This window comes from Notolabrus celidotus, chromosome 13 (genome assembly GCF_009762535.1).
Source record: "Notolabrus celidotus isolate fNotCel1 chromosome 13, fNotCel1.pri, whole genome shotgun sequence".
In the NCBI taxonomy this organism is placed as follows: domain Eukaryota; kingdom Metazoa; phylum Chordata; class Actinopteri; order Labriformes; family Labridae; genus Notolabrus; species Notolabrus celidotus.
In genome coordinates, this window is record NC_048284.1 from 14,442,519 (window position 1) to 14,466,534 (window position 24,016).

The window sequence follows — 24,016 nt, forward strand, 5'->3', positions numbered from 1 at the left end:
ACTCCAAATTGTGTCCCACTGTGGGAGTGAGTGTGTGTGTGTGTGTGTGTGTGTGTGTGTGTGTGTGTGTGTGTGTGTGTGTGTGTGTGTGTGTGTGTGTGTGTGTGTGTGTGTGTGTGTGTGTGTGTGTGTGTGTGTGTGTGTGTGCACCTTCACTGTGCCATCAGAGTGTTTCCCAGATAATTGGTGCTTCTGTGTTTAAGCATAGGCTTTATTCCCTGTGTGTCTCCTGCACTCACTAAATGTCCTCTCATAGTGTCTGTTACCAGTTCAACTTCTGCTGGATGTAATTGAAGTTTAGCAGCAGGGAAGAAACTACAAAAAGTGTCTCAGATGTGTTTTTATTTACTCCATAGAGGCCAGTAGTGTGGGTCTACAGAGCTACAAAGTGATTTACTTTAATGAACACACGAAAAAAGAGGCCTTTTACTGGAAGAGTTGTTTTGTAGTCTGCTTCCATACTCTGTGTGAGGGATCAATCGATAATGGATTCTGGCCACAAGATCTTTTAGAGACGCGGACTGGAGCACAGCTGTCGCCTTGCGCAGACTGCTGGAATAACCCTATAAAGAGAGGAATGAGTTTTTCAAACAGCAGACGTTTCGACTTATAATCGCAGGTAAAGCAATTTATAAAATATAATTAAAGTGTTACAGCGAGGCAGAGAAACTGGAATATCTTTAACTGAATAAAGCAGCCATTTCTAATAATGACGCTTTGTGTTAGTTCATGCAGGACACGGAAGTCATACGCCTCAGCTGCTGTCAGCTGTCAGGGTGCAGTTTGAGTCATTGTCTCCAATCCCACACAACCAATCACAGCTGATTCACCTCAATCAATCAATCAATCTTTACGCTTCACAAACAGCAGCTCTAGACCATACTCTATGTTATATTATTAACAAAGACCCAACATCAAGACAGGAGAAAATCCAGTCCCATGTTACAGACAGGACTCAGTCTGAGCTCATCCTACTCCACTATGAGCAGAGCACTTTGAAGCATTAAGCAAGGTATGGCCCTTTTTCACCGGCCCGTCTTAGCCATACTCTATTCGACTTGACTCGACTCTACTCAGTTTTTGCTTTGGGCGCGGTACCTCGTGTCAGATACCAGTTTTTCGTACCTGCTCTGCTCTGGTTCCAAGCAAGCTGAGCCGATACTAAAAGGTGACGTCGACAGACTGCCGGCCACTGATTGGTCAGAAAATGTCGTCACCGAAGAGTCATGAGCGCGACGCCCAACACACCAAACAAACCCGCCATTTTTAAAAAACAACATCAGTACTGTACAATGTCTGCACGCAAAGTTTCTCCGTGGTCCGTTGACGAGGTCCAGACTTTTTTGGGTCTAGTGGCCAACGAACTGTTGCCTCTATGTCCTCCATTGTTTGTGGTTGTTGTGTTTGTGTCGCGTTCAAAATGACGTGAACGCAGTTTCATGCAGCTGTGTTATGACGACCCCGCCCACTGTGAGTCGGTACTCGGGCTGGTGGAAAAGGTACCCAAACCGAGTAGAGTAGAGCCGAGTCGAGTAGGACTAGAACTGTGTAGTGAAAAAGGGCCATTACAGGGGCAAGGACAAACTTCCTTTAACGGGCAGAAACCTCGAGCAGGACCAGACTCATATTAGACACACATCTGCCTCGACTGTGTTGGGGTTGGAAAGAGGGATAGAGTGAGATGAAGAGAGAGAGAGATGATAGTGGTAAGGGTAGTAGTTGTAGCAGTTGGAGTCTGGAACGTCCACAGCAGCAGGCCATCTACGGCAGAGATCCAGAGTTATCTACAAGACAAGGGAGCTCAGGGATTACAGAAAGGTCTATGGTTAGTAAATTTAATTGAACGGGGAGAGTTAAAATAAGTGACTGGCAGACAGAGGGGAGAGATAGGATTCCAGTGTTTCAGTTCTGCTGGCAGTTAGCAAGTTAACAATGGCAAGGACGAACTTCCCTTAACAGGCCGGGACCTCTTTCAGATGATGGAGAACACAGACAGATTAAAGCATATTTAGTTTGTTTAGGAAGTCGCAAAAACACTCACCTTGTTAGGGCCAACACATACAAAATGTTAGAAGGCCATACATTAGAAACCTTGTCTTTATAAGTCTGAGCAAATTCAATAGAAAGAAAAATACAGAGGAAGAGAAAAGCAGAACAACAAGATATTTTGACTGTCATCGCTTGAGATCATTCCAGAGATAACTTTAAGATTCCTGTCATGATCCCAACAAAAGCTATCAGTTTAATGATAAAGATCAAAGACTTGGAGATGATTATGTTCTCAGATTTTATATATTGTGTAAGAACTGTCTCAAACTGAAACAAGAATTATCAGCAATTCTGATTGAAGTTACCTTTGACTAAAATAAATCCATCTTCAACACGGATAATGCTCAGGGAAGTTTTAGATGTTAAAGTCTCTCATATAAAAATAGATGAAAAGTTTTTATGAAGTGTTATTTTGTTGCTCCAACATCAAGGCCCGTCTCATCTATAATTGTCCTGTTTTCATCTGTTATATTTGGAATGCTGGTGTGACTTTCATGGCTGGATCTCTTTGTAAATAATGAACGAGTATCACAGTTAGTATTTTTAGCATCACTCTGCCCCGCTCAGCTGTGTGCAGGGTTCATGAAGTTCATTCTGCTTGTCCTCAAATGTCCACTAATTTACAGTCTTAGCAAACCAAACTGTTGAACAAAAGTTTACAGGGATTTTTTTAAAGACATGCAGCTTAATTTAAAGCATATTTTGCCTCTGTTTTAAACTCACGCTGGATCTCATTTGTCCTGTGCCCTCTTTTCCCTTTGACATCCTTAAAATGGGTCAGAGAAGAAAGTCAGAGTGATCTACTTAAACTCTCTGTGTCCACTAAGGCCTTTTTTTTTGTGCCTGCAGCGCCCCACGACCTCAATTTCAGAGCGCTTGTTACCAGCGTTTACGGTTCACTTTACTCAACAATGTTTTTATTAGTTTTTTTATACAGATTAATACAGTACAGTAAGCTCTTGGAATGAGTGAAAGATACAGGAAATAATCAGTAACCCCCTCCCTCGTTCCCTCAAGTCCCTGTCTACTGCCGGATATTCATGTCACTGTGCTTAAATATCAAATTCTGGAGTTAATGGACAAATAAGTGCTGGAATTCAGGTTTCAGAAAGCCTGAAGACACAGAGAAACAAAAAATAAAAAGGAAATTAAATTAAATAGCCTCTGTGCGTTGGGAAAAATACAAAAGTAGATGAGTCACGGAAAAGTGAAAAGGTAAGAAAGAAAGACAATAAGGACTCAAATTCACAGATGCTTGTTCAAAAGGAAAAAGACTAGAAGAGAGAGTGCTTAAAATGATGGGAGTTTCTGAATGTGGTCCAGGAAAGGTCCCCATATCTTTTTAAATTTGTTGTTACAGCCAACGACCGAGTAGAGAATCTTCTCAAGGTCTAAACAAGACACAAGGTCTTTCAGCCACTGACTGTGGGTGGGCGTTTACAGTTTACTGTAGGTCTGTTTTAAAATGCTCTGTATGCTTCTTATTTTCTTTCATTCACTGGCATTTCAACAAGAAACTGTAAAAACTATTGATAGAAATCGTGTCTAAGCATTAGTAGCAGCTCTAAATTTGGAAATTGTGCCTTAAAAAAAATGAGTGTGATAACTTTTCTCCTACATACAGGCCCTCTGCCACTGTTGTTGACAAAGTTGGTATCAGAAGTAGGGTTGTTAAGGGATGGAAAATTTCCAGAAAGTTTCCGGTAAATTTTGGAATTATGGGAATTAACTGGAAATTAACTGGTAATTTAATGGAAAGGTATCATTTCCAAGCATAAATGTTTGTTTTGTTATAAGCAGACATCCATCCAAAATAATACAATTAAAACAGATTTATTTGTTAGTAGAACTTTATCAAGTGTTAAATACTTATTGAACAATCAATTCTTTCATTAAAGAACACAAACATGAATGTTGAGTTAAATATTACTCATCCCCCCCAACCTAACCCACTCATATTTGTAAGCTAAACATTAGGACCATACATCAACTTTGTTAAAAATACCACATAATATCATTGAAACTTACTTCACTTTGTGTAGTTCATGGGCTCAAATGTGTGGTCCAGGATTCTAGAAATCATCTGTGCATGTGATGGAAGAATGCACAGTGCATGTAGGGGGCGTGATCTCAATAGCCCTGCAAGTAGCAGTGTGCTATGTGCATGTGATTGAGGAATAGCATAGATGTTCAACTGTACTTGCATGAAATCTGGTTGTTTTAGTCAGGATTAAGCTAAAATATATTTTCCCCAACTATATTTAAGTTCCCTATTAAGAGCCTTCAATTTAGTAAATTCCTGATTTATTCCCATAAATTCCCATGGAAAGTTTCCAACTTTGAAAATTCCCGGAATTTTGCAACCCTAATCAGAAGTCCTGCCCTTTCTTGATTCTAGTTGGTCATTGATCAAGAAGTGACATTGATGAGCGCGACGGGGATCCAAAAGTTGAACTGTTTTCAGCTGAGAGCGCTGCAACAAACCGCTAAATCACTTAGAGTTTTAATAGAAAATAGATGCTGCCAGTGCAAAAAATGATGGAAGTGGACACAGCACCTATGTCTACACTTTACTACAAACACTAATACATTAGCTTGAAAATGTTTGCTTTGGAATAGTAACTTAGGTTTGCATTTCCTGTCTACTCTGTCATTTACAGTGCAAAGGAAGTTCCTCTCAGTTAAGCCTTTTTGTCAATCTTGTCCAGCGTCCTCTTTGTTGAGTCAACATACCAGCCTTATGTGCAACTACCTACCCTAACACTGTTGACATTTTGAGTATCTATGAGAGTATGAATGAGACCCTAAAACTTTCTTTCTTGTTCTTCTTCCTTATCATGTCCCCCGGTCACGCCCCTCTCCCTCCTCTCCCTTAGGATGGTCTGGTGAAAGCCAACATGGAGAAGCTGACATTCTACGCCCTGTCAGCTCCAGAGAAGCTCGACCGTATCGGAGCTTACCTGTCTGAGAGACTCTCGAGGGATGTGGCCAGACACAGATACGGGTGAGCATGACCAGTAAGGTGCCAATCAAAAAAGAAGCCTCTGGAGGAAACATTCAGGCTGTTTCTGTCAGAACTGATTCTGTTTACATACTTTTGTGTTATTTATTCTTTGCCTGGACTATCAGCAATTTAAAAAGTACTGTAAGGATTGGCCTCCTCATTCAGAGAGTCTATCAGTCCTTATCAAGATCCCTCCTATAGGTATACATAAAATATTTATGATACATGATAACCAGGTTATCATGTATTTATTTATTTATTGTCTTCTTTTTGTGCGAAGTAGCCACCAGATAGGAATGTTTGCAGGGTCGATGCTTCCGTACACTCTGTCCTAACTTTATAAGGCACAGAAGTTGTTGTCTTATATGACTCATGCCTGCGTCGCTCTGTAAGGATTCTCTCCAATGCAAACAGCCTGCACAGATTACATTTACTCTTGGCAGAGTCTCGCTGAAATCTGTTCAGTGACAGAGTCTCATCAGTTTGATCCGTCTGAGATGATCACATTTAGATTTTTTCTGTTTGCGATGTGTGCAGCTCGTCAGTAAAATGAAGGCATATATTCTGAATGTCTGTGTTTTAAAATCCAGATGCATGTTAGCCAACAGAATTAAAGGTGCTATCCAGATGTTTCTGTGTCTGTTCTTCTTCATCAGGTATGTGTGTATAGCTATGGAAGCCCTGGACCAGCTGCTGATGGCCTGTCACTGTCAGAGCATCAACCTGTTTGTGGAGAGTTTCCTCAAGATGGTGCGCAAGCTGCTGGAGTCAGACAAACCCAACCTGCAGATCCTAGGAACCAATTCTGTGAGTTTCATGGGTTAAACTATTTAAATCCGGCAGGAAAAAAACCCTGCAACTTATATAAATGGTGTCTTTGGTCCTCTTTCAAGATATGCATTTTCCAACATTAAAGCCTCGTGTTGGTAGTCACAGAAAACTAGCATGAATTTGAATGTAGTATTTCCTCAGGACTCCGTCTAACCCTCCTCCAAAACTCACATGCATGAGCGCCGCTGATTCGCGACCATATGATCGTGACTGATTCAAAACCGGTCCTCAGCACATCGTTTGTGTTTTGCACTACGTCAACTTATGTCTCACTCACCGGTAAGAAAACACCAAAACATTATCATAGTGAAAGTTAAAAACACAAACAAACATGAAATGTACGCGCAGGAGGCAGGCAGAATGGCAGGACAGGATTTGATTGGTTTCATAGTTTGGCTCCTGATGGAAGGGATTGGTTGGTGTTTTCCCAGGTTTACTCCGGCTGTAGATAGCGCTCTTTTTTAAGAACACATTACGTATTGATTGCCATCGGGACATAAAGATCATTTTAACCAGTATAACAAAAAGTGTATCTAAATCTTACTACTAACCCCAGCTTTAATCACATGTAGTTGCTGTTAACTGCAGTAAATATGTTGTAGTGGTTGATGGACAAGTTCTCCCCACCAAAAGCTCCAAGAAGTTTCATGAAAATTCCAAAGTGAAACATTTAGAAATGAACAATTAGTTTGACACAGCAGAAAAAATATACAGAATTCCAGATCTGAGTTTCTGAGGGGTGAGCCATCTAGCATCCTTCCTATCTCTGCTGAGAGTTGTTGGAAGTGACAGGTAAACAAAACATAGCAGAATGGCAGCGGTTGATGAAACACAACAAGGTCACAAAACTCAGCGCTAGACTAGGAGCTCTCCCGTGAGATACTTCATCTTTTTTTTCTCCCCTTCTTATCTCTTTTTCTTCCTTTTCTCTTCCCATGAATCAGTGGAGCAAACGCTTACTAAGGCACTATAGTAACCGCACTACACATTGAAACTAAATCAACGTCTAACAGCAACACTATGTTAAGAGATGTAGTCTGAAACTTGGGCGTATGATGCCTACCTTTAACTGTTACGTTTTAGTAACACTAAAAAGGGAAAACAAACGCTCCAAGCTTTTTTTAATACTCAAAACAAGACACAACCATGAGTTTCAATCTTTTCAAAATACTTCAAAATGAATCTCTACATTTGTTATCCTCTTATTTCTAAACATTTTTGAAATGTACTACAGGAGCAACACAGTTTTGATTGACAGATTGATGACAGAAACACAATTCTGCCTTCAAATTTCTCCTTGCATTTTCCTGTTTTTTCTTTTTTGAAGCAAGTCATCAGCGGCAGCCATATTGGAAATGCGGAACTCAACCAGTCAAAGTGTGACGTCAAGAGGCGGAGTTTGAGCCTCCTAGCCAATAGCCGCGTGTTCCCTTCCGGGAGTCAAGTCAGTCATGTCCTTATTTGGGCAAAAACTCGTAATTTTAATATCTTCTGAACCGTCGCGTTAGAAAAAAAATCACCCCCGTACAGTGTGTGCTGATAGAGAAATTAGCTACGTAGAGCCAAGCTGTTTTTTGAACCAGGCTGTAAACATGTTTATTAATGCTGCAAAGATCGTCTTTTTCCCATTCATGTCTATGTGGTTTCCGGTGTTTCTGCAGCCAGCCTCAAGCGGATTCTCGATGAATTGCAGTTTACAACACTTCTGCATGGGCTTCATAGTTTGAGACTGGAGGTTGCCGCTTGGATGCAAAAAAATAGTAAACATGGCCCAGTTCCAGCTGTTTTGAAACGTGTTGCTGGCATCAACTTTTTAATTGTTTTTAAATGTTGTCTTTGCACTATTTACAATTATATACAGGGTTCAAATTATTTGAAAATTCTGTTTATATAAACATTTTGTACAGGGTCCCAACTCTTTTGGGATTTGGGTTATACATTTGTGTTGATAAAAAACATAAAGATCCAAGGCCCGCTTTTATAGAAATACATTAAGCTGAATTTCCATTCCTAAAAACCTTTGGTCACTAATGTGTTTCTAATGTGCCTCACTTTCTAATCTTTTCTGCCACATGTCCATTTGAGTGGATTTAGCGGTATTATCCAATCAAAAGTTGACAGAGCCCATTTCCTCTCCTGATGTGATGGCACATACTAAAAGATGTTAACCTTGAGAGAAAACACTTGATTTAGTATTTGAGGAAAATTTAGAGCTCAGCGCCTGAGTGTTGGACGGACGGAGGGAGTGGGAGTGATGAGTTTCATCCGATGTGGGGAGCGGCTTTCAGCGGCGGGTCAGAGGAGGACAAATAAAGGAAATCAGATTAGCCGTACACCAAACTCTCTGCAGTCATCTACATGGATTGACGAGACACGCCAGCCGTGCACTCATAATCTTCATGCTATCAGTCTCTCTCTCACATTGTCCTGGGTGTGTATTTAGGACCAATGCAAGGCTATACGCTTAACTAGTCACACGCACACATGCACACACACATATGTGCTGAGTAATTAAATGTGCATCACAAGTTCCATTTACTACAATCCTGCAGAGGATTTGTGCAGTGTGTGCTAATTTTAAGCTTTGCTTTAAGAGTTAGTGTAGCATAAACATTGTGATCATATTAACTGGGATTAATTTCCCTGCAATAGTTCAGTTCATACATTTCATCCGGGGCAGAGGAAGCGCTGAGCTTTCTCACACATGCTTTCAATGTCCGTTCAAACAGATATCGTGTTGTCCCGCTTCACTTCCACAAAGCAGTCTTATAGAGGGAACTGTTTGTCTCATCCAAGACAGATCAGTTTCTAGGAGAGGAGAAAGGAGAGGATTAGAGAGTTTATCGCCACATGACACAAGCTTGGCCAGGTTGCCTTGCACTACTTTTCAATGACCTTAACCTTTCTGTGCAGCTGAGCTCTGTCTAATACACGCCAACACATCCGTCAGTTGAGCTACTGCTTCTGTCTTATACCCATATGGATGGTTCTGTGAAAGAAAAAAGACTTCAGGGCAGAGGTTTAATTTCTCCTGATGTAGCCTTCAGCTGCAACACAAAAAGCGCTGATAATCTCGGCTCTCCATCGCCTCAGGTTTTAGACTTATTCTTAAAGCTTTCAATCAGATAAAAATCTGCTTCAGCAGTGACAGGAGTTGAAACATTGATACCGTAAAGCTGCTTGGGGTGAGTAGTTTGAGCACTGGGCAGCTTCCAGGTATCAGCTGCTGCTGCTGCAGCAATTTACCGTGTAGCTTCACAAGAGCAGTTATGGCTTCACTTCATTTGATTTACTCAAGGGTGCTTTATTTAATCTCAGCACCACTCCAAATACTCATTGTGCACACAGGAAATGGATTCGCAACATGCATCTTTGGATGTTTAAAGGCTCTTTTTATTCTCTCATTATAGGTTGCTGCATGAATCCGGTCTGTGTTTTTGAATGGGGACTTTATGCCCTTTAATAACCATCTGTTTATCTGAATATTCACAATATAATTATCTCTACAGGTAGCATCCTTTCTGTCAGGATTCAAAATAATTGCAGGTCATAATTTATTAATTGCAGAGTGTTGTGAAGCTAAATGTCAGCGTGTTTAAATGGTGACATTTTGAGGCTCAGTGGGAATGCCTCTCTCTGCCCTGTGACTGTCACTTCTAATGAGATGTTATGTCACTGTTTGACTTTAATTTAGGAGATATACACCGCAGGGATCTGGGGTTATTTCATTAAAGAGTGTTTAATCAGAGTGAAATAAACTTTTAATAACTTGGCCTCACTAATTAAAAGGAATCTCCGGAGTCTTTCAGTTTCGGTCTGGCATGAAAATTATTTCTAATTTCTTCCTCCTGCCCTTTCCGTCCTTCCTTTCTTCTTTCTTTCCCCTCTCAGTTTGTGAAGTTTGCCAACATAGAGGAGGATACGCCATCCTACCACCGCAGCTACGACTTCTTTGTGTCACGCTTCAGTGAGATGTGCCATTCAAGCTACGAAGACCCTGACATCCGCACCAAGTGAGTGGACAGATGCTTGATAACACAGGAGGTGGATTCTTTTCAACTGCTGTTTCAAGGGTCTTTTTTTGGACTGCTTATTTTTGTCATTTCTCTTTTGATTTATCTTGTTGCCTTCTGTTAAAATTAGATAAAGTGACACCTTTGAACGCTAAATATAGCTTTGCAGAAGTTGAGGGTGACAACCGAAGAATGAAGGGTACAGGATAAAACGAGACAAATATGACTCGCTAAATATAATCGTCCATTTATAGATTCAGTCAAAGGATGTCTGTGTCTTTTCCCGTCAAGGATCCGGATGGCAGGTATTAAGGGTCTTCAAGGTGTGGTGAGGAAGACAGTGAATGATGAGCTGCAGGCGAACATCTGGGACCCTCAGCACATGGACAAGATCGTCCCCTCGCTGCTTTTCAACCTGCAGAGTGGAGAGCGAACAGAGAGGTGAGTGTTGAGAAGAAATATCATCTGTGTTTTATTTTTATGAACTTTATTTAGCTCTTGTTTACTTTATGGTATACAGAGAAGTTAGGCATACTGACACTTGTGGTATCCCTGTGTTTTGGAACCCATCTGGCTTATGAAATCCTATTTAATGTGGATTATTAAGAATGTCATCAAAGATATGATTGAAGTCATTGTGTGTTTTTCTGAAGCGTTAAGAGTTTTTGATTCTTCCTGGAAATAATTCACAAATGCTGATCATTAATCTGACACTCATTGGCATTACAAATTATGCAACCAATGAAAAGCTTTCTCTAATTTTTATATCCCTCCCTCCTGCAGTAAGTGCTGCCAGGTAGGCTGGGCACACACAGTTTGAATTGAAGCCGTTTCTGACCCAGTTTTTCGGGCCGCATGCCTGATTTTGAAGTCGATCCGAATTTCAGCTCCTCAGCTTGTTTGCCATGCAATCTACAGGGGGGGCATGGTGGCTTATCACAGCTCAATCAGCTGCTCCCAGCCAGTTGGATGAACTCCTGGCATGCCAGAAATTCTGGTTGGCTGAAAGCATACTCGTGCAGCGAAAGCAGAGCAGATTCAGAGACTCAGTGGAACTTTTTGTCCTTGGTGCACTGGAGATAAATGGCAGACATGTTTGTTAATAAGTAGGGCAAAATATGAGGGTCACCTTTTCAAGTAATGCACTCTAGTTCACCACTTCCACTCACTATGACTTCAGTAATAAATGTAAACTAGAATAACACCTTGATTACAGTTACATCTTACAGAGAAGTTTCCCTGTGAGTGTTTTTTATTTAAAGGAAACTATTGTCGACTGTCAACGCTTCATCCTGATAAAGCTTGTACTATGTGAGCACCCAGGTCGGGCTTGACAATACAGTGTGATTACATAATTCATGAGCTTTGGTTGTGCATTGTAAACATTCCTCTGCTGCAGTGTGAAATTACATACCACTATGACATTAATCGTACAGTGTATGCCCGGGCTTAATGTCCACAGTGTAGGACCAACAAACTCTCTCCCAGGCTGCCCTCACTGTCCTTGCTCTACTCCTGGAGCTTCCACATGATAAAAGTTAAAAAACCATAAAAAAAATGTTTTGATATTATTGTGGTGGTAGTGGTGTATTTCAAATAATGCAACTCATCCACATATCAGCCAGCTGTGTCAACAGAAAGAACCAGAGACGAGCAGCCAAACACAAATGCAAATCAACCTCTCCTTTTTTCATTTCTTTATTCATGAGTTCAGGTTTTACAAACATTTTCACTGCCTATTTGCATTTTCCTGTTCTTGACATTCTGCATTCCGCTGATTTCGAAACCGCCTACTATACTAGCAGTACGTACTGATTTGGCCAAAATCCAGTATGTAGTAAGTAGTATGTGAACAAGAGCAAACTCTGCAGTATGCCAAAACTTCCCTGATGTTGTACTGATACGGGAACATTTCTCAGTATGCAGCGAACCAGTCTCCCTTGCGGACTGTCCCCTACCCACAATTCACAGCGCTAATGTTCCGCTTCCTCATTTTTCCTCCTTTTTTGATGTGGGGCACTCAGAAAAAGGAGGAAAAATGAGGAAGCGGAACTACTTCACATACTACTAATGATAGGCACATTACTAATACAATTAGTAATTATTAAATCTTAACTGGACACTAAAGAAGCAGTTTCATGATCAGCTTGGCTGTTGTTGACATCAACTTTCCGAAATAGAAAATCAAGCGACGCCTGGCTCAGCATGTTGCAGACCAGATCCTACAGAACAGTCATACGACATACGACCTTCAAATGCAGTATGTAGTATGCTGTACGTACTGTATACTACATTTCTAGGTAGTGTGTAGCAAGCCATTTCGAAAATAGCCATAGTTCAATCAGAAGAGACACAATTTGAAGATTAATTGTTATTTATTACAACTTAATGAATAGTGAAAGTTGCCAGAAATCTTTGGCGTAAGGACTCTATGGGGATAATTATGTGAGCGTAGGATGTGTGAATTTGGCAGCAGAAGAAATCCCCCTAGAGTCCAGACTCTGGTGGTGGTGGTTGATGAATTCCAGGAATTGAAGACTTTGCAGAGACCAGGTGGAGATTTTTTCATCCCCCCCCCAAAACAAAAAAAAAATTAGGAGCAGCACTCAAACAAAAGAAGAAAGGAAACATACACTACCGTTCAAAAGTTTGGGGTCACTTAGAAATGTCCTTATTTTTGAAAGAAAAGCACTGTTTTTTTCAATGAAGATAACATTAAATTAAACAGAAATACACTCTATACATTGTTAATGCTGTAAATGACTATTCTAGCTGCAAACGTCTGGTTTTTAATGGAATATCTACAAAGGTGTATAGAGGCTCATTTCCAGCAACAATCACTCCAGTGTTCTAATGGTACATTGTGTTTGCTAATCGCGTTAGAAAGCTAATGGATGATTAGAAAACATCTTGAAAACCCTTGTGCAATTACGTTAGCACAGCTGAAAACGGTTTTGCTGGTTAGAGAAGCTATAAAACTGGCCTTTCTTTGAGCTAGTTGAGTATCTGGAGCATCACATTTGTGGGTTCGATTATACTCTCAGAATGGCCAGAAAAAGAGAACTTTCATATGAAACTCGACAGTCTATTCTTGTTCTTAGAAATGAAGGCTATTCCATGTGAGAAATTTCCAAGAAACTGAACATTTCCTACAACGATGTGTACTACTCCCTTCAGAGAACAGCACAAACAGGCTCTAACCAGAGTAGAAAGAGAAGTGGGAGGCCCCGGTGCACAACTGAACAAGAAGACAAGTAAAGTAGAGTCTCTAGTTTGAGAAATAGACACCTGACAGGTCCTGAACTGGCAGCTTCATTAAATGGTACCTGCAAAACACCAGTGTCAACGTCTACAGTGAAGAGGTGACTCCGGGATGCTGGCCTTCTAGGCAGAGTGGCAAAGAAAAAGCCATATCTGAGACTGGCCAATAAAAGGAAAAGATTAATATGGGTAAAAGAACACAGACATTGGACAGAGGAAGACTGGAAAAAAGTGTTATGGACAGATAAATCGAAGTTTGAGGTGTTTGGATCACACAGAAGAAGATTAGTGAGATGCAGAACAAGTGAAAAGATGCTGGAAGAGTGCCTGACGCAATCTGTTAAGCATGGTGGAGGTAATGTGATGGGCTGGGGCTGCTTTGGTGCAGGTAAAGTGGGAGATTTGTACAAGATAAAAGGGATTTTGAATAATGAAGGCTTTCACTCAATTTTGCAACGCCATGCCATACCCTGTGGACAGTGCTTGATTGGAGCTAATTTCCTCCTAAAACAGGACAATGACCCAAAGCACACTTCCAGATTATGCAAGAACTATTTAGGGAAGAAGCAGGCAGCTGGTATTCTGTCTGTAATGGAGTGGACAGTGCAGTCACCAGATCTCAACATCCATGGAGCTGTTGTGGGAGCAGCTTCACCGTATGGTATGCAAGAAGTGTCCATCAAGCCAATCCAACTTGTGGGAGGTGCCTCAGGAAGCGTGGGATGAAATGTCTTCAGATTCCCTCAACAAATTAACAGCTAGAATGCCAAAGGTCTGCAATGCTGTAATTGCTGCAAAGGGAGCATTCTTTGATGAAAGCAAAGTTTGAAGGACAAAATTATTATTTCAACTAAAAATCATTATTTTTTAACATTCTCAATGTCTTGACTATATTTTCTATTCATTTTGTAACTCATTTGATAAATGAAAGTGAGTTTTCATGAAAAACACAAAATTGTCTGGGTGACCCCAAACTTTTGAACGGTAGTGTATATTAATAATGATAATAATTATTAATACTTAATAGTAATGAAACATATTGTTACGCCCACCCTAAGACGGTCCTGTGAGGCTAACAACAATCCACCCCAAGACCCATTGAAAATCACACCTTAAAACACTTAACAAATGGGATTTAATATGAAATGACACTGACACAAATAATTAAATACTTTAACGAAAGTGACAAAAGTCTAAATCAACTAAAACACAACAAAAGCATACGCAATCCCCTGAAGGAGAGGCAGCAGGGCAGCAGTCCCCAACTCAACATGCCTCTTCCTACTGCAGGAAGCAATGAGCTTTTAAAGACACAAGACCAGGTGAACCTTGTTAACTTGATTAGATCGACCTGCTGGAAAAAAAAAGGTGACACAGAGAACAAACATACAGCCCTAACTAACACTTATAGAGATAATATACATAGAAAAATATATTTGAAAAATGTTGAATTTAATTAGTAATAGTAGTTCTAGTAGTACTAGTAAGTACTTTAAAGAGGAGGATAGAGGAAGAAGGACTAAGAGAGTAGACAGGTTATGATAAAAGTTCTGTCTGTTTGTCTACATTTATCAAAGACAAAATACCCAAAGGTAAGACATAATTATGTTTTATATACATAATATTCATAGCTTACTGTAATCTGTTACATAAAATAATGAGTCTGTACTTCTTACTGGCTTTTAGGCTGTTGTGTCATTTTGTATTTTTCCTTTTGTTGAAGATCACATGATTTAAAAAAAAAAATCTGTGAACATTGTAAAGGGTTAATACGACTTCAGTGTATTACACAACAGGCCAGCAGACCATGCCAAACGTGTATGCAGACTGTGAAAGTTGATGACTTTAAACGTGTCCGTTTTGACACAGCCACATCGGTCCACAGCCGTTCTGTTGTAGCCAACCCTCTCGTGTTCATCCTGGGTTTCGCCATATTTGCCCTGGCACACTTGTCATTCATCATCACTCTCATCACCAAGAGAGCATGCTGACAGCTCTGCAGCACTCACGTGCATATGTGCATATGTTGGTCCACCTGCAGCATCAAGGACAAAAACAGTAGGAGATAAAGGGGGGATATTGAGGGGGGGAGTGTTCATAATGTGGTGAGAATAAAAGCATTGTAAGCATTGAAAGCTAGCAGTCGTCAGAGAGAAAGAGAGAGAGAGAGAGAGAAATGCAGAGTCTGAAGCCTAACCCCTCTTTGGCAGAATTCCACGTACTGACATTCACTTTGACGTCAATGCTGAGATATGAAGGTTAGGAGGGGGAAAGTGGGACAGCAGCGAGACGAACGCTAAGATTGGACAGACGGGGGATAATACAGAGAAGAATGATTTGAAATGTGGAGGTTATTGCAAGATAGAAAGACAGATGGACACAGATAGACAGACACACTCCAGCAGAGGGACACATTTACCTCACAGCTTCCTTTTACTCTGTGTGTGTGTGTGTGTGTGTGTGTGTGTGTGTGTGTGTGTGTGTGTGTGTGTGTGTGTGTGTGTGTGTGTGTGTGTGTGTGTGTGTGTGTGTGTGTGTGTGTGTGTGTGTGTGTGTGTGTGTGTGTGTGTGTGTGTGTGTGTGTGCGTGCGCGTGCGTGCGTGCGTGTAAGATGTCCCTGCTGTGTCCTCCATTCCTCCCCTGCACTGAGTGAAGCCAGACATTACCAGTCATAAAACCCAAAGCAGTCGGTGCAGTCTAATTAAACTCACAGATGGTGCATTTTTCTCCACATTAATCCCCATGCACATGTACAGGTTCATTCAAAGATCAGCTCCAGGCAAGGGCTAATCTTATGTGGAAAGTGTATTTCTGGGGATACTAAAATCTGGAGTGTTGCGGAGAACACGATTGATTGGTTTAAATGTTGCGTGGAGATACTTTGCAAAGGCTTCATATTCTCGAGGCAACGTCCCTGCAGGCATTGCCTCAGCAGAAAATTTTAAAGGAAATGATCCTCACCTTAAATATTCTCCTCTGCGCTCTCTCCACTGAATCACAAACAGTCGAGCTGTTAGATGAGGCAGATATGAGGTCAGGCCGCTGTAGCCAAATGGTCTTTGAGATGACGGTAATGCTCTTACATCCTCACGCACAAACATTTTCCTGTAATTTTCCAATTCATCAGACAAAATCTGCAGACCGAGGCAATTTGGGGAGACCTTAGAGTGAAGTCTCCCACAGATGCTTTTAGATGCACTTTTTCGTTGGACACGGCTCACTGAGAACGGCAGAACAAATGCTCAACCTTTCAACAGCAGGAGCTTTCATTACAAGCTAGTTTTCATTTATGCAGCACTAAAAAAACTTTTTGATTCTGTGACTTTGAATACTTTTTTGAATTTTCAGGTCGAAATGACTTAAGGTGCAAAACAATTTCGAAGTGTTTCTGCAGATCACTTAAGCTTTCAGACCAAAACAGGCCGCCATCATCAACTATGGGGACAAGTGCACAAGATCTAAACACCTGAACTGAAACCATAACAAAGCTGTGCTGTGACTTCAGCGTTATCAATCAATCAACTAATCTTTATTTATAAAGCTCCAAATTACAACAAATGCTATCTAAAGATTCTTTACAAACAGAGCAAGTCTAGACCGTACTCTGTTATATTGTTAACAAAGACCCAACATCAAGACAGGATAAGATCCAGTCCCATCTTACATTCAGGACTCAGTCTGATCTCATCTTAATCCACCATGAGCAGAGCACTTTGCAGCATTTAGCAAGTTACAGGGGCAAGGACAAACTTCCTTTAACAGGCAGAAACCACGAGTTGAACCAGACTCATGTTAGACAGACATCTGCTGAGACCATGTTGGGGTTGGAAAGAGGAGTAGAGTGAGATGCAGAAAGAGAGAGATGAAAGTGGTGAGACGGATAGTAGTTGTAGCAGCTGGAGTATGGCACATCTACAGTAGCGACTCAGAGGAACCTACGGGACAAGGGAGCTCGTGGATTCTCTAGAAAGGTCTATGGTTAGTAACTTTAATGGAACAGGAAGACTTAAAGGAAGTGACAGGCAGACAGAGGAGAGAGATGGAAAGATAGGATGCAAGTATCAGTTCTCCTGGCAGTCTAAGCCTATAGCAGTATAACTAAGAGCTGGTCCAAGCCTGAGCCAGCGCTAACTATAAGCTTTATTGGTTTCTGGATATTAGTTTTGAAGCCCAATGATCCTGCATCATTGGGCTCATCATTTTGCTAAATGCATAACAAGCTATACAAGCGGCAACCTCCGGTCTAAAAATATGAGTCCAATGCAGGAGTGCTAAAAACTGCAGTTCATCTAGGATCCGCTTGAGGCTGCCTCCGGAAGTACCACATACACACCAATTCAAAAAAGCCGATCATTACAGCAGAAATAAACATGTTTACAGCCTGGTACAAAAGACGGGTGTAGTCTGGATAGCTCATGTCTCGATCGGCACACACTGTAGGGGGGGTGAATTTTTTCTAACGCAGCAATTTCAAAGATATTTAGATTACGAGTCTTTCAATGACAGGCACAGCTGACTTGATTGACAGGCGGGAACACTGTAGCTGTTGGCGAGGAGGCTCAAAGCCCGCCTCTTTACGTCGCAATCGCTCGACAGCAGCAATATGGCTGCTTCCGCCGATTGGCCTCAGAACAGCGCTTCAGAAACAGATGGGTGACGTCACGGATACTACGTCCATATTTTATACAGTCTATGAAGCTGTACCAACCTTTTGAACTCCAACACAACAAACGTCTCCCTCTTACCGACTTAACTTGACTTCAATTCCACAAGTTGCAACCACTGCAGCCTGATTCAAGGTCAACAGCTGTCCCGGAAACCGTTTTACCTTTAAAGTCATTATATCCCAAAAGCTTGAAATAGAGAACCAGGTTTAAAAAATACAAGAATCATCCTCTTAAGTCCCCACTCCTGAAGTCAAAGCGGTTTACTAATCCTGTATCAAATTTCCGCCTTTTTTTTTTCAAATTTGTCTGAAGTAAGAAAATGAGCCAGTGACAGGCAGGAAGCTACATTTCCTCCACAGCAGCAGCAGCAGCAGCAGCAGAAGACAAGATGAAAGACTTAGGCTGTTAATAAATAATGTCATCATTGGTGGACCACCCGAGGCCGGTCATGACCAAGATGGAGTTGTGGCAGAGGTTTTAACTATGCATGAGAACAAAGGAAGGCAGGACCCTGTGTTAGTTATCACACATGTACACACTTAAGCATAAATGTGTTTCCCCGCAGTCATAACTATACACACACATTTGTAGATGCTAAAAGCCCAGCTGTGTCACCGAGTGTTAACTGCAGACACACTGCAGAGAAGGAAGTCAGCTCGGGAGGGACGTCTGCAGAAACAAAAAAAGAGCACAGCAGTTTTTGTGATCCAAATCACTCCTTTTAAAGATGTTGTTGAATCATTATAAAGTCTCTAATTCTCCATTCTCTCCCTCTCTCTCTCGTTTATTTGTCCTCTTCTCTCTCCCCCCTCCCAACTCTTCCTCCTCCTCCCCTCTCCTCTCCTCGCCTCCTCCCCTCCCCTCTCTTTCCCTCTCCTCTCTGCCTCTTTTTCTGCTTCCTCACCTGCATCACTCCCAACCCTAGCCGCTCCCCGTCTCCGCTGCAGGCATCGGAGAAGGAGAAGGAAAGCCCGGTGGAGCTGACGGAGCGCTGCTTCAGGGAGCTGCTGGGACGAGCTGCGTATGGAAACATCAAGAACGCTGTCACGCCCGTGCTGATGTGAGACTGACTCTAAACTCCTCTATGCATGAGATCTAACCTTTTTATATTTTTCTGTATCTTGCTCTTGACTTAACATGCAGGGAGGATGAATCGGAGGGCAATGTTGCTGCGTATTTATCTGTGTACTGATTAGAATGGCGATTCAAACAAGGTCAATGCAAGGTTGTGTAGTTGTTGTTGCAAAGAGGTGAGTATATGATTTGCAGATCAGATATTTGAATAATATATTTTTGCTTTTATTTTGAAATCATCAGGGTTTTAATCTTATTACACTTACAGTTCCCTCGTTCAGACAGACTCCTTTTGGTGCTTCTAAGGTCATCTTCCTCTAACTTTTGGCGTCTCTGAGCATTATCCTCCACATCAAGTGTTTCTCTATTTCTCTTGAATGTATCTCTTAACATCTGTCCTCCGTCCTGTATCACTCTATTGCATAACATTTTTCAATTTATTCATTTGGACTATTATTTTTTTATCCGCCTCGACTGTGATCTGATGTGTCTGTGTTTCTCAGAGCTGCAGACATTAACACTTTCTCCTAACGACTTTGAATTCTCTGTCTGTTGTGTATACACCTATTGTTTGCACGACTTGGCTTCCCAACATCAGAACCAGGGCTTATAGCCAGTCCTGCTTTTTATTGCACAGAGGCTCTGGGCTCCAACAGCTTACAATATAAGTTCAATGTAGTGGAGTTCAGAGATCTCCTGACAATAAAATACATCATAAACATGTTTCACAATTTTTACAATAACACAGTGTTTCTGAAAGCCTCATAGAAGACATAAAAAGTACCAAGAATACAAAGCACACAAGCATTTCTTGCGATGCATGGGCAAGTTGGAATCGACAGAATTTCAGAGTCTTGCAAGCTTGTAATGCCTTTATTGATTTTTCTACTCCAGAATCCATGGGACTGCAACTCCAATAACTATTTAGCATTTTACCTGTGCAGTTATTTATTAGATTCGGGTCTGTTTTGAATGCTCTTACTCTATCGATTTTTAGCTTTGTCCTTAATAGTACCTTCAATTCGTCTCACTTGTCGTTACCCGTGTGAGACTGGCTCTCGCTCATCATCAGTGTTCCTGTTTTTGCTTCAGATATTTATCTCACTCCCAGCAGCTTTGTGGTGGTAACAAATCTGACCCCTATTGGGTCATTCTGTTTCACTCATTCTGCATCTTCTAGCAAATCCTGACGACATTTACCACAAGTTAGATGCTCATGTCTCTTAATTCCTTAATTATTGATTGTGCATTCTTACATTGCAGCACATTGTAATAAACATTTAATTTGATTAGGACAATGCACATTAATCAAAATTTCAACAGTATGCCTCAATGTCAATATGCCGGAGTTAGCACAATAGCTAAATTTCATCCGTAGTCCTAAGGCAGGTACTCACATAAAACATAAAACAACAAGATTTAAAACTACAGGATGTCACAAAACAGTTAACAGGACAATACAGGAACTGACTTACAAACAGATTTTACATACGAAACGTTTATGACATTATAAAAACAGGATGGAAGGTGAGGCCAAAGCCCCCGGGAACAGGCATCAAATGAGGAAACAGATTATTCATGAGTAAATGACTGGTTTGTGTTTAACCAATGTTTAACTGTTTTTTAAAGGTACAGTAGTTCTCAAGCTCCCTAATGTGAGCTGGTAGTTTGTTCCAGGACTGTGTGCCTCTGACAGACACTATCATTTGACTGAATTTGGTTTTACGTTGCGGTACATCACTGTTAGTCACTAGTTTGTACTCTAGTATTTATCATATTGTGTTTTTTTTTTTTTTTATAAATTTGAGCAATGATGGAGGGGCAAGCCCATTTAAAACTTTAAAAACAAGACAGATGTCAGTGTAGGTTTGAAAATGTTCAATGTTTAAAATATTATACTTCCTGACTATATTGCAATGATGGAAATTGAGAGGTTTCCTGTCTAATACATGTGTGTATTCAGGTGCATTTATCACACCAGAAAATATACTGTGCATCCATATTTGTCATTTCAGAGATTCAGCATTATTCTTAATTGCGAAAAAATCAACATAGTCTCTCTATCTTTGTCTGTGTCTAATCACTCCTACATAATATCACTACACATAACTCAACTCGTTTTTATTTATATTGGACCTTTCTTACATTCAAGCATGCAGCCCAAAGTGCTTCAAAAAAAAACAACAGAAAATGACAGCAATAGGTAAAATGATACAAGGCTAAAACAAGATAGAGAAAAATTAATATGAAATGGTTTAAATAAATTAAAATCATTGCAGTGAAATCAATAAAATCAAATCAGAAAATATTAGAAAAATATAATAGAAAGATTACAATAAAATCAATAAAATCAAATCTGATAAATACCAGACAAATAAAATAAAATCATTACAATAAAAACATTAAATAAAATCAGATGAATATCATAAAATAAATGACATAAAATATGATAGAATAAAATAAAAATGAAGCTAAAACAACGGTAATAATGGTCATAATGCAAGAAATGACTCTGAGTTAAAAGCCAGATTTAAAAGTTGTTTTCTTTTTCTTGTTATCCTCACCATCCCTCTCCTCCTGTCTGTGTTTCCCCTACAGGCACTTAGATAACCACTCTCTATGGGAGGGGAAGACCTTTGCAGTGCGTTGCTTCAAAATCATTATGTACTCCATCCAGGTGAGTGATACAGCTCCAACAAATCTACTGAGTCCTCTTCTTCATCCCATGTTTCTCTCTCTTTCACTCTGGCAGTCAAACATCCAGGTGCTAGTGTGTTTTTTTAATATTTGAAAGTGTTTTTACATTATTCGGTGTAGGAGCAGAAACATTTAACTAATTTACTGACCCTCTTCATCACGACCTCTCTGCTTAAAGCTGTGATTCATTCATAAAAAAATGCAAGTCACTGGCATGTTTTGTCCCACTACCTATTTTTCATTCTACTCATGTTCTCTTGTGTTTTCCATCATTTGGTTCCAGTCATTCATCCTCTTTTCTTCCTCCCTCCCAGTCCCAGCATTCTCACCTGGTAATCCAGCAGCTTCTCGGCCACCTGGACGCTAACAGCAAGAACTCAGCCACAGTGCGAGCTGGCATAGTAGAAGTGTTGCTGGAGGCAGCTGCCATCGCTGCCAGCGGCTCCGTAGGTGAGCAGAATGACAAACACACAACACTGGCTCGTGCAGAAGTGGAATCAGAGACATGTGAGATCAGATTTTTGGAGGGAATTAGCTTTGTGATCATTTGTATGCAGGTCCTACTGTGCTGGAGGTGTTCAACACTCTGCTGCGGCAGCTCCGCCTGAGCGTGGACTACGAGCTCACCGGCTCTTATGACGGCAACACCAACATCGGCACCAAGATCATCAAAGCTCATGAAGAGAGGCAGCTGCAGGAGGCAGTCATCAGGACCATTGGTGAGTCTGTGGGCGGTGTTTGTGTGTGTGCGTTGATCACACTTGTGTTTGTGATAACTATGTGTGTGTACATGTGGGAGTTTTTCTTTTGCAGATGTGTTTTAATATTCCATTTCTCCATCTGATGCTCATCTGCCTGTTTCTGCCTCTTCAGGTTCATTTGCCAACACTCTCCCAACATACCAGAGGTCAGAGGTCATGCTCTTCATCATGGGCAAGATCCCTGTGCCTGGGGTTCACCCAGCTCTGCTCTCAACAAGCTCTGGGTAAGTTACCCATAAATCCCACGAGCACATGTTATGTTTGTATAATCTTATAAAGGTCAACGTATCTTTCCTCAATCTATTCAGATCTGAAAGCAGGTGGATTAAAAGGTTTTAATTGATGTCTTTGTTTGATGTCTCCTCCAGGCCTGAAGGCACCAGGATGATCCAGGTTATGTTACTGAAGTCACTGGTCCAGGTGAGTGTCAAACCTGGCATTATATTTGATATGAAATGATACACTTTATATATTATTGAAGCAGGAGTCCTGGCTGTGGTCTGTTCAGTTATTTATTAAGTATCCTTGAGAAACACTCAGGAACATTCCAGTGCTCTTCTTCTTTCATGTTTTTAATATTTCTTCACCTTTTGGTTAGGCTGCATGGCTCCAGATTTGTCTTCCAGTGATCCAAGGAATCTTTACGCACCAGGGGAACTTTGTTTTAAATATTTAACTGGCTGGCTTATATTTCTGTGTTGAACCCACACCGTAGGTCTGTGTAGCTCTTTTTCAACGCAGAAGCTTACGCACGCAGCCTGACGTGCACCTTGATAGATTCGGCCGTACATTTAATTTCCTCAGTACTGTGTAGGGTCAACGCAGAAGTATAAACCAGGCTTTAGGAGGTCGACAGTGAGAGTGTTGTTTAGCTCAACATTTCAAAGAATCCTTGAGAATGGTTACACAAGAATGAAATTATCAAAATAGTTACCAACTCAGAACATCAGACATCAGAAATGTTATGTTTCTTAGATTAAAAAATATGGTGAGCGGCATGAAATTCAAACAAGCATCTGATCTCTAATCTCTCAGGTGACGGCGGGTTACCAGACCACCAATATGCTGACAGCACTGCCCACCTCCTTCCTGGAGCCGCTGCTCTCCTTCTCACTAACAGAGGATCCGGAGGTTCGACTGCTGGTTCTCCAGATCCTCATCAGTCTCATCGACAGGCATGAAAGCATGCCCAAGTTCTCCAACATCAGGTGTGTGGGCATGTCTGCAGGGACATCAACTGAGGGCCTGTTTTTTTGACGTGTCTTAAATTAACTTGAGTGACATCTTGTGTTTACGTTCCTACTGTTTTCTATGCAGTATCATCTCAGACATCTCCGTGCTCAAGCTCAAAGTCGACAAATGCTCCAGGCAGGACAACCTGTTCATGAAGAAGGTGAAACTTCCACATGTGTTCTTGTCCTATATATGAATCACACACTCTGGAGCTGATGAAATGGGCTCATTCTTACAAAGTTTCTCAGTTGAGAGAATCAAATTTCTGTCAAGGAGGATCAAATAAAATGCCAAGATTTCTTGAGAAATAGGTAGAGTGGACTAATGAGCCACAGGATGTTGTTTGTGTCGTGTTTGAGGCCAGTAAAAAGAGGCTCAGTTGAAGAAAATGAAGAGACATCCAGTCCTTGATTGGGGCCAAACAGT

General features: G+C 41.0%; 1 protein-coding gene and 1 long non-coding RNA gene across 3 annotated transcripts in view; one reads left to right on the forward strand and one right to left on the reverse strand.

Annotated features, from left to right (window-relative positions):
- LOC117823840 (protein EFR3 homolog B) overlaps window positions 1-24,016 on the forward strand; it is a 48,857-nt gene that overhangs the window by 19,121 nt on the left and 5,720 nt on the right. For both annotated transcript variants that reach the window (XM_034699086.1, XM_034699085.1), the window contains exons 4-15: window positions 4,926-5,053; window positions 5,710-5,860; window positions 9,776-9,897; window positions 10,189-10,338; window positions 18,751-18,885; window positions 21,498-21,576; window positions 21,911-22,046; window positions 22,154-22,315; window positions 22,470-22,581; window positions 22,726-22,777; window positions 23,393-23,565; window positions 23,675-23,750. In XM_034699086.1, the coding sequence (XP_034554977.1) occupies window positions 4,926-5,053; window positions 5,710-5,860; window positions 9,776-9,897; window positions 10,189-10,338; window positions 18,751-18,885; window positions 21,498-21,576; window positions 21,911-22,046; window positions 22,154-22,315; window positions 22,470-22,581; window positions 22,726-22,777; window positions 23,393-23,565; window positions 23,675-23,750 (1,476 nt within the window). The remainder of the gene's footprint in view (window positions 1-4,925; window positions 5,054-5,709; window positions 5,861-9,775; window positions 9,898-10,188; window positions 10,339-18,750; window positions 18,886-21,497; window positions 21,577-21,910; window positions 22,047-22,153; window positions 22,316-22,469; window positions 22,582-22,725; window positions 22,778-23,392; window positions 23,566-23,674; window positions 23,751-24,016) is intronic.
- LOC117823842 lies at window positions 326-4,143 on the reverse strand. The gene is made up of 2 exons (XR_004633502.1): window positions 4,078-4,143; window positions 326-563 (listed from the first exon to the last, which is right to left on the reverse strand). It is a non-coding gene; the product is annotated as an uncharacterized LOC117823842 (long non-coding RNA).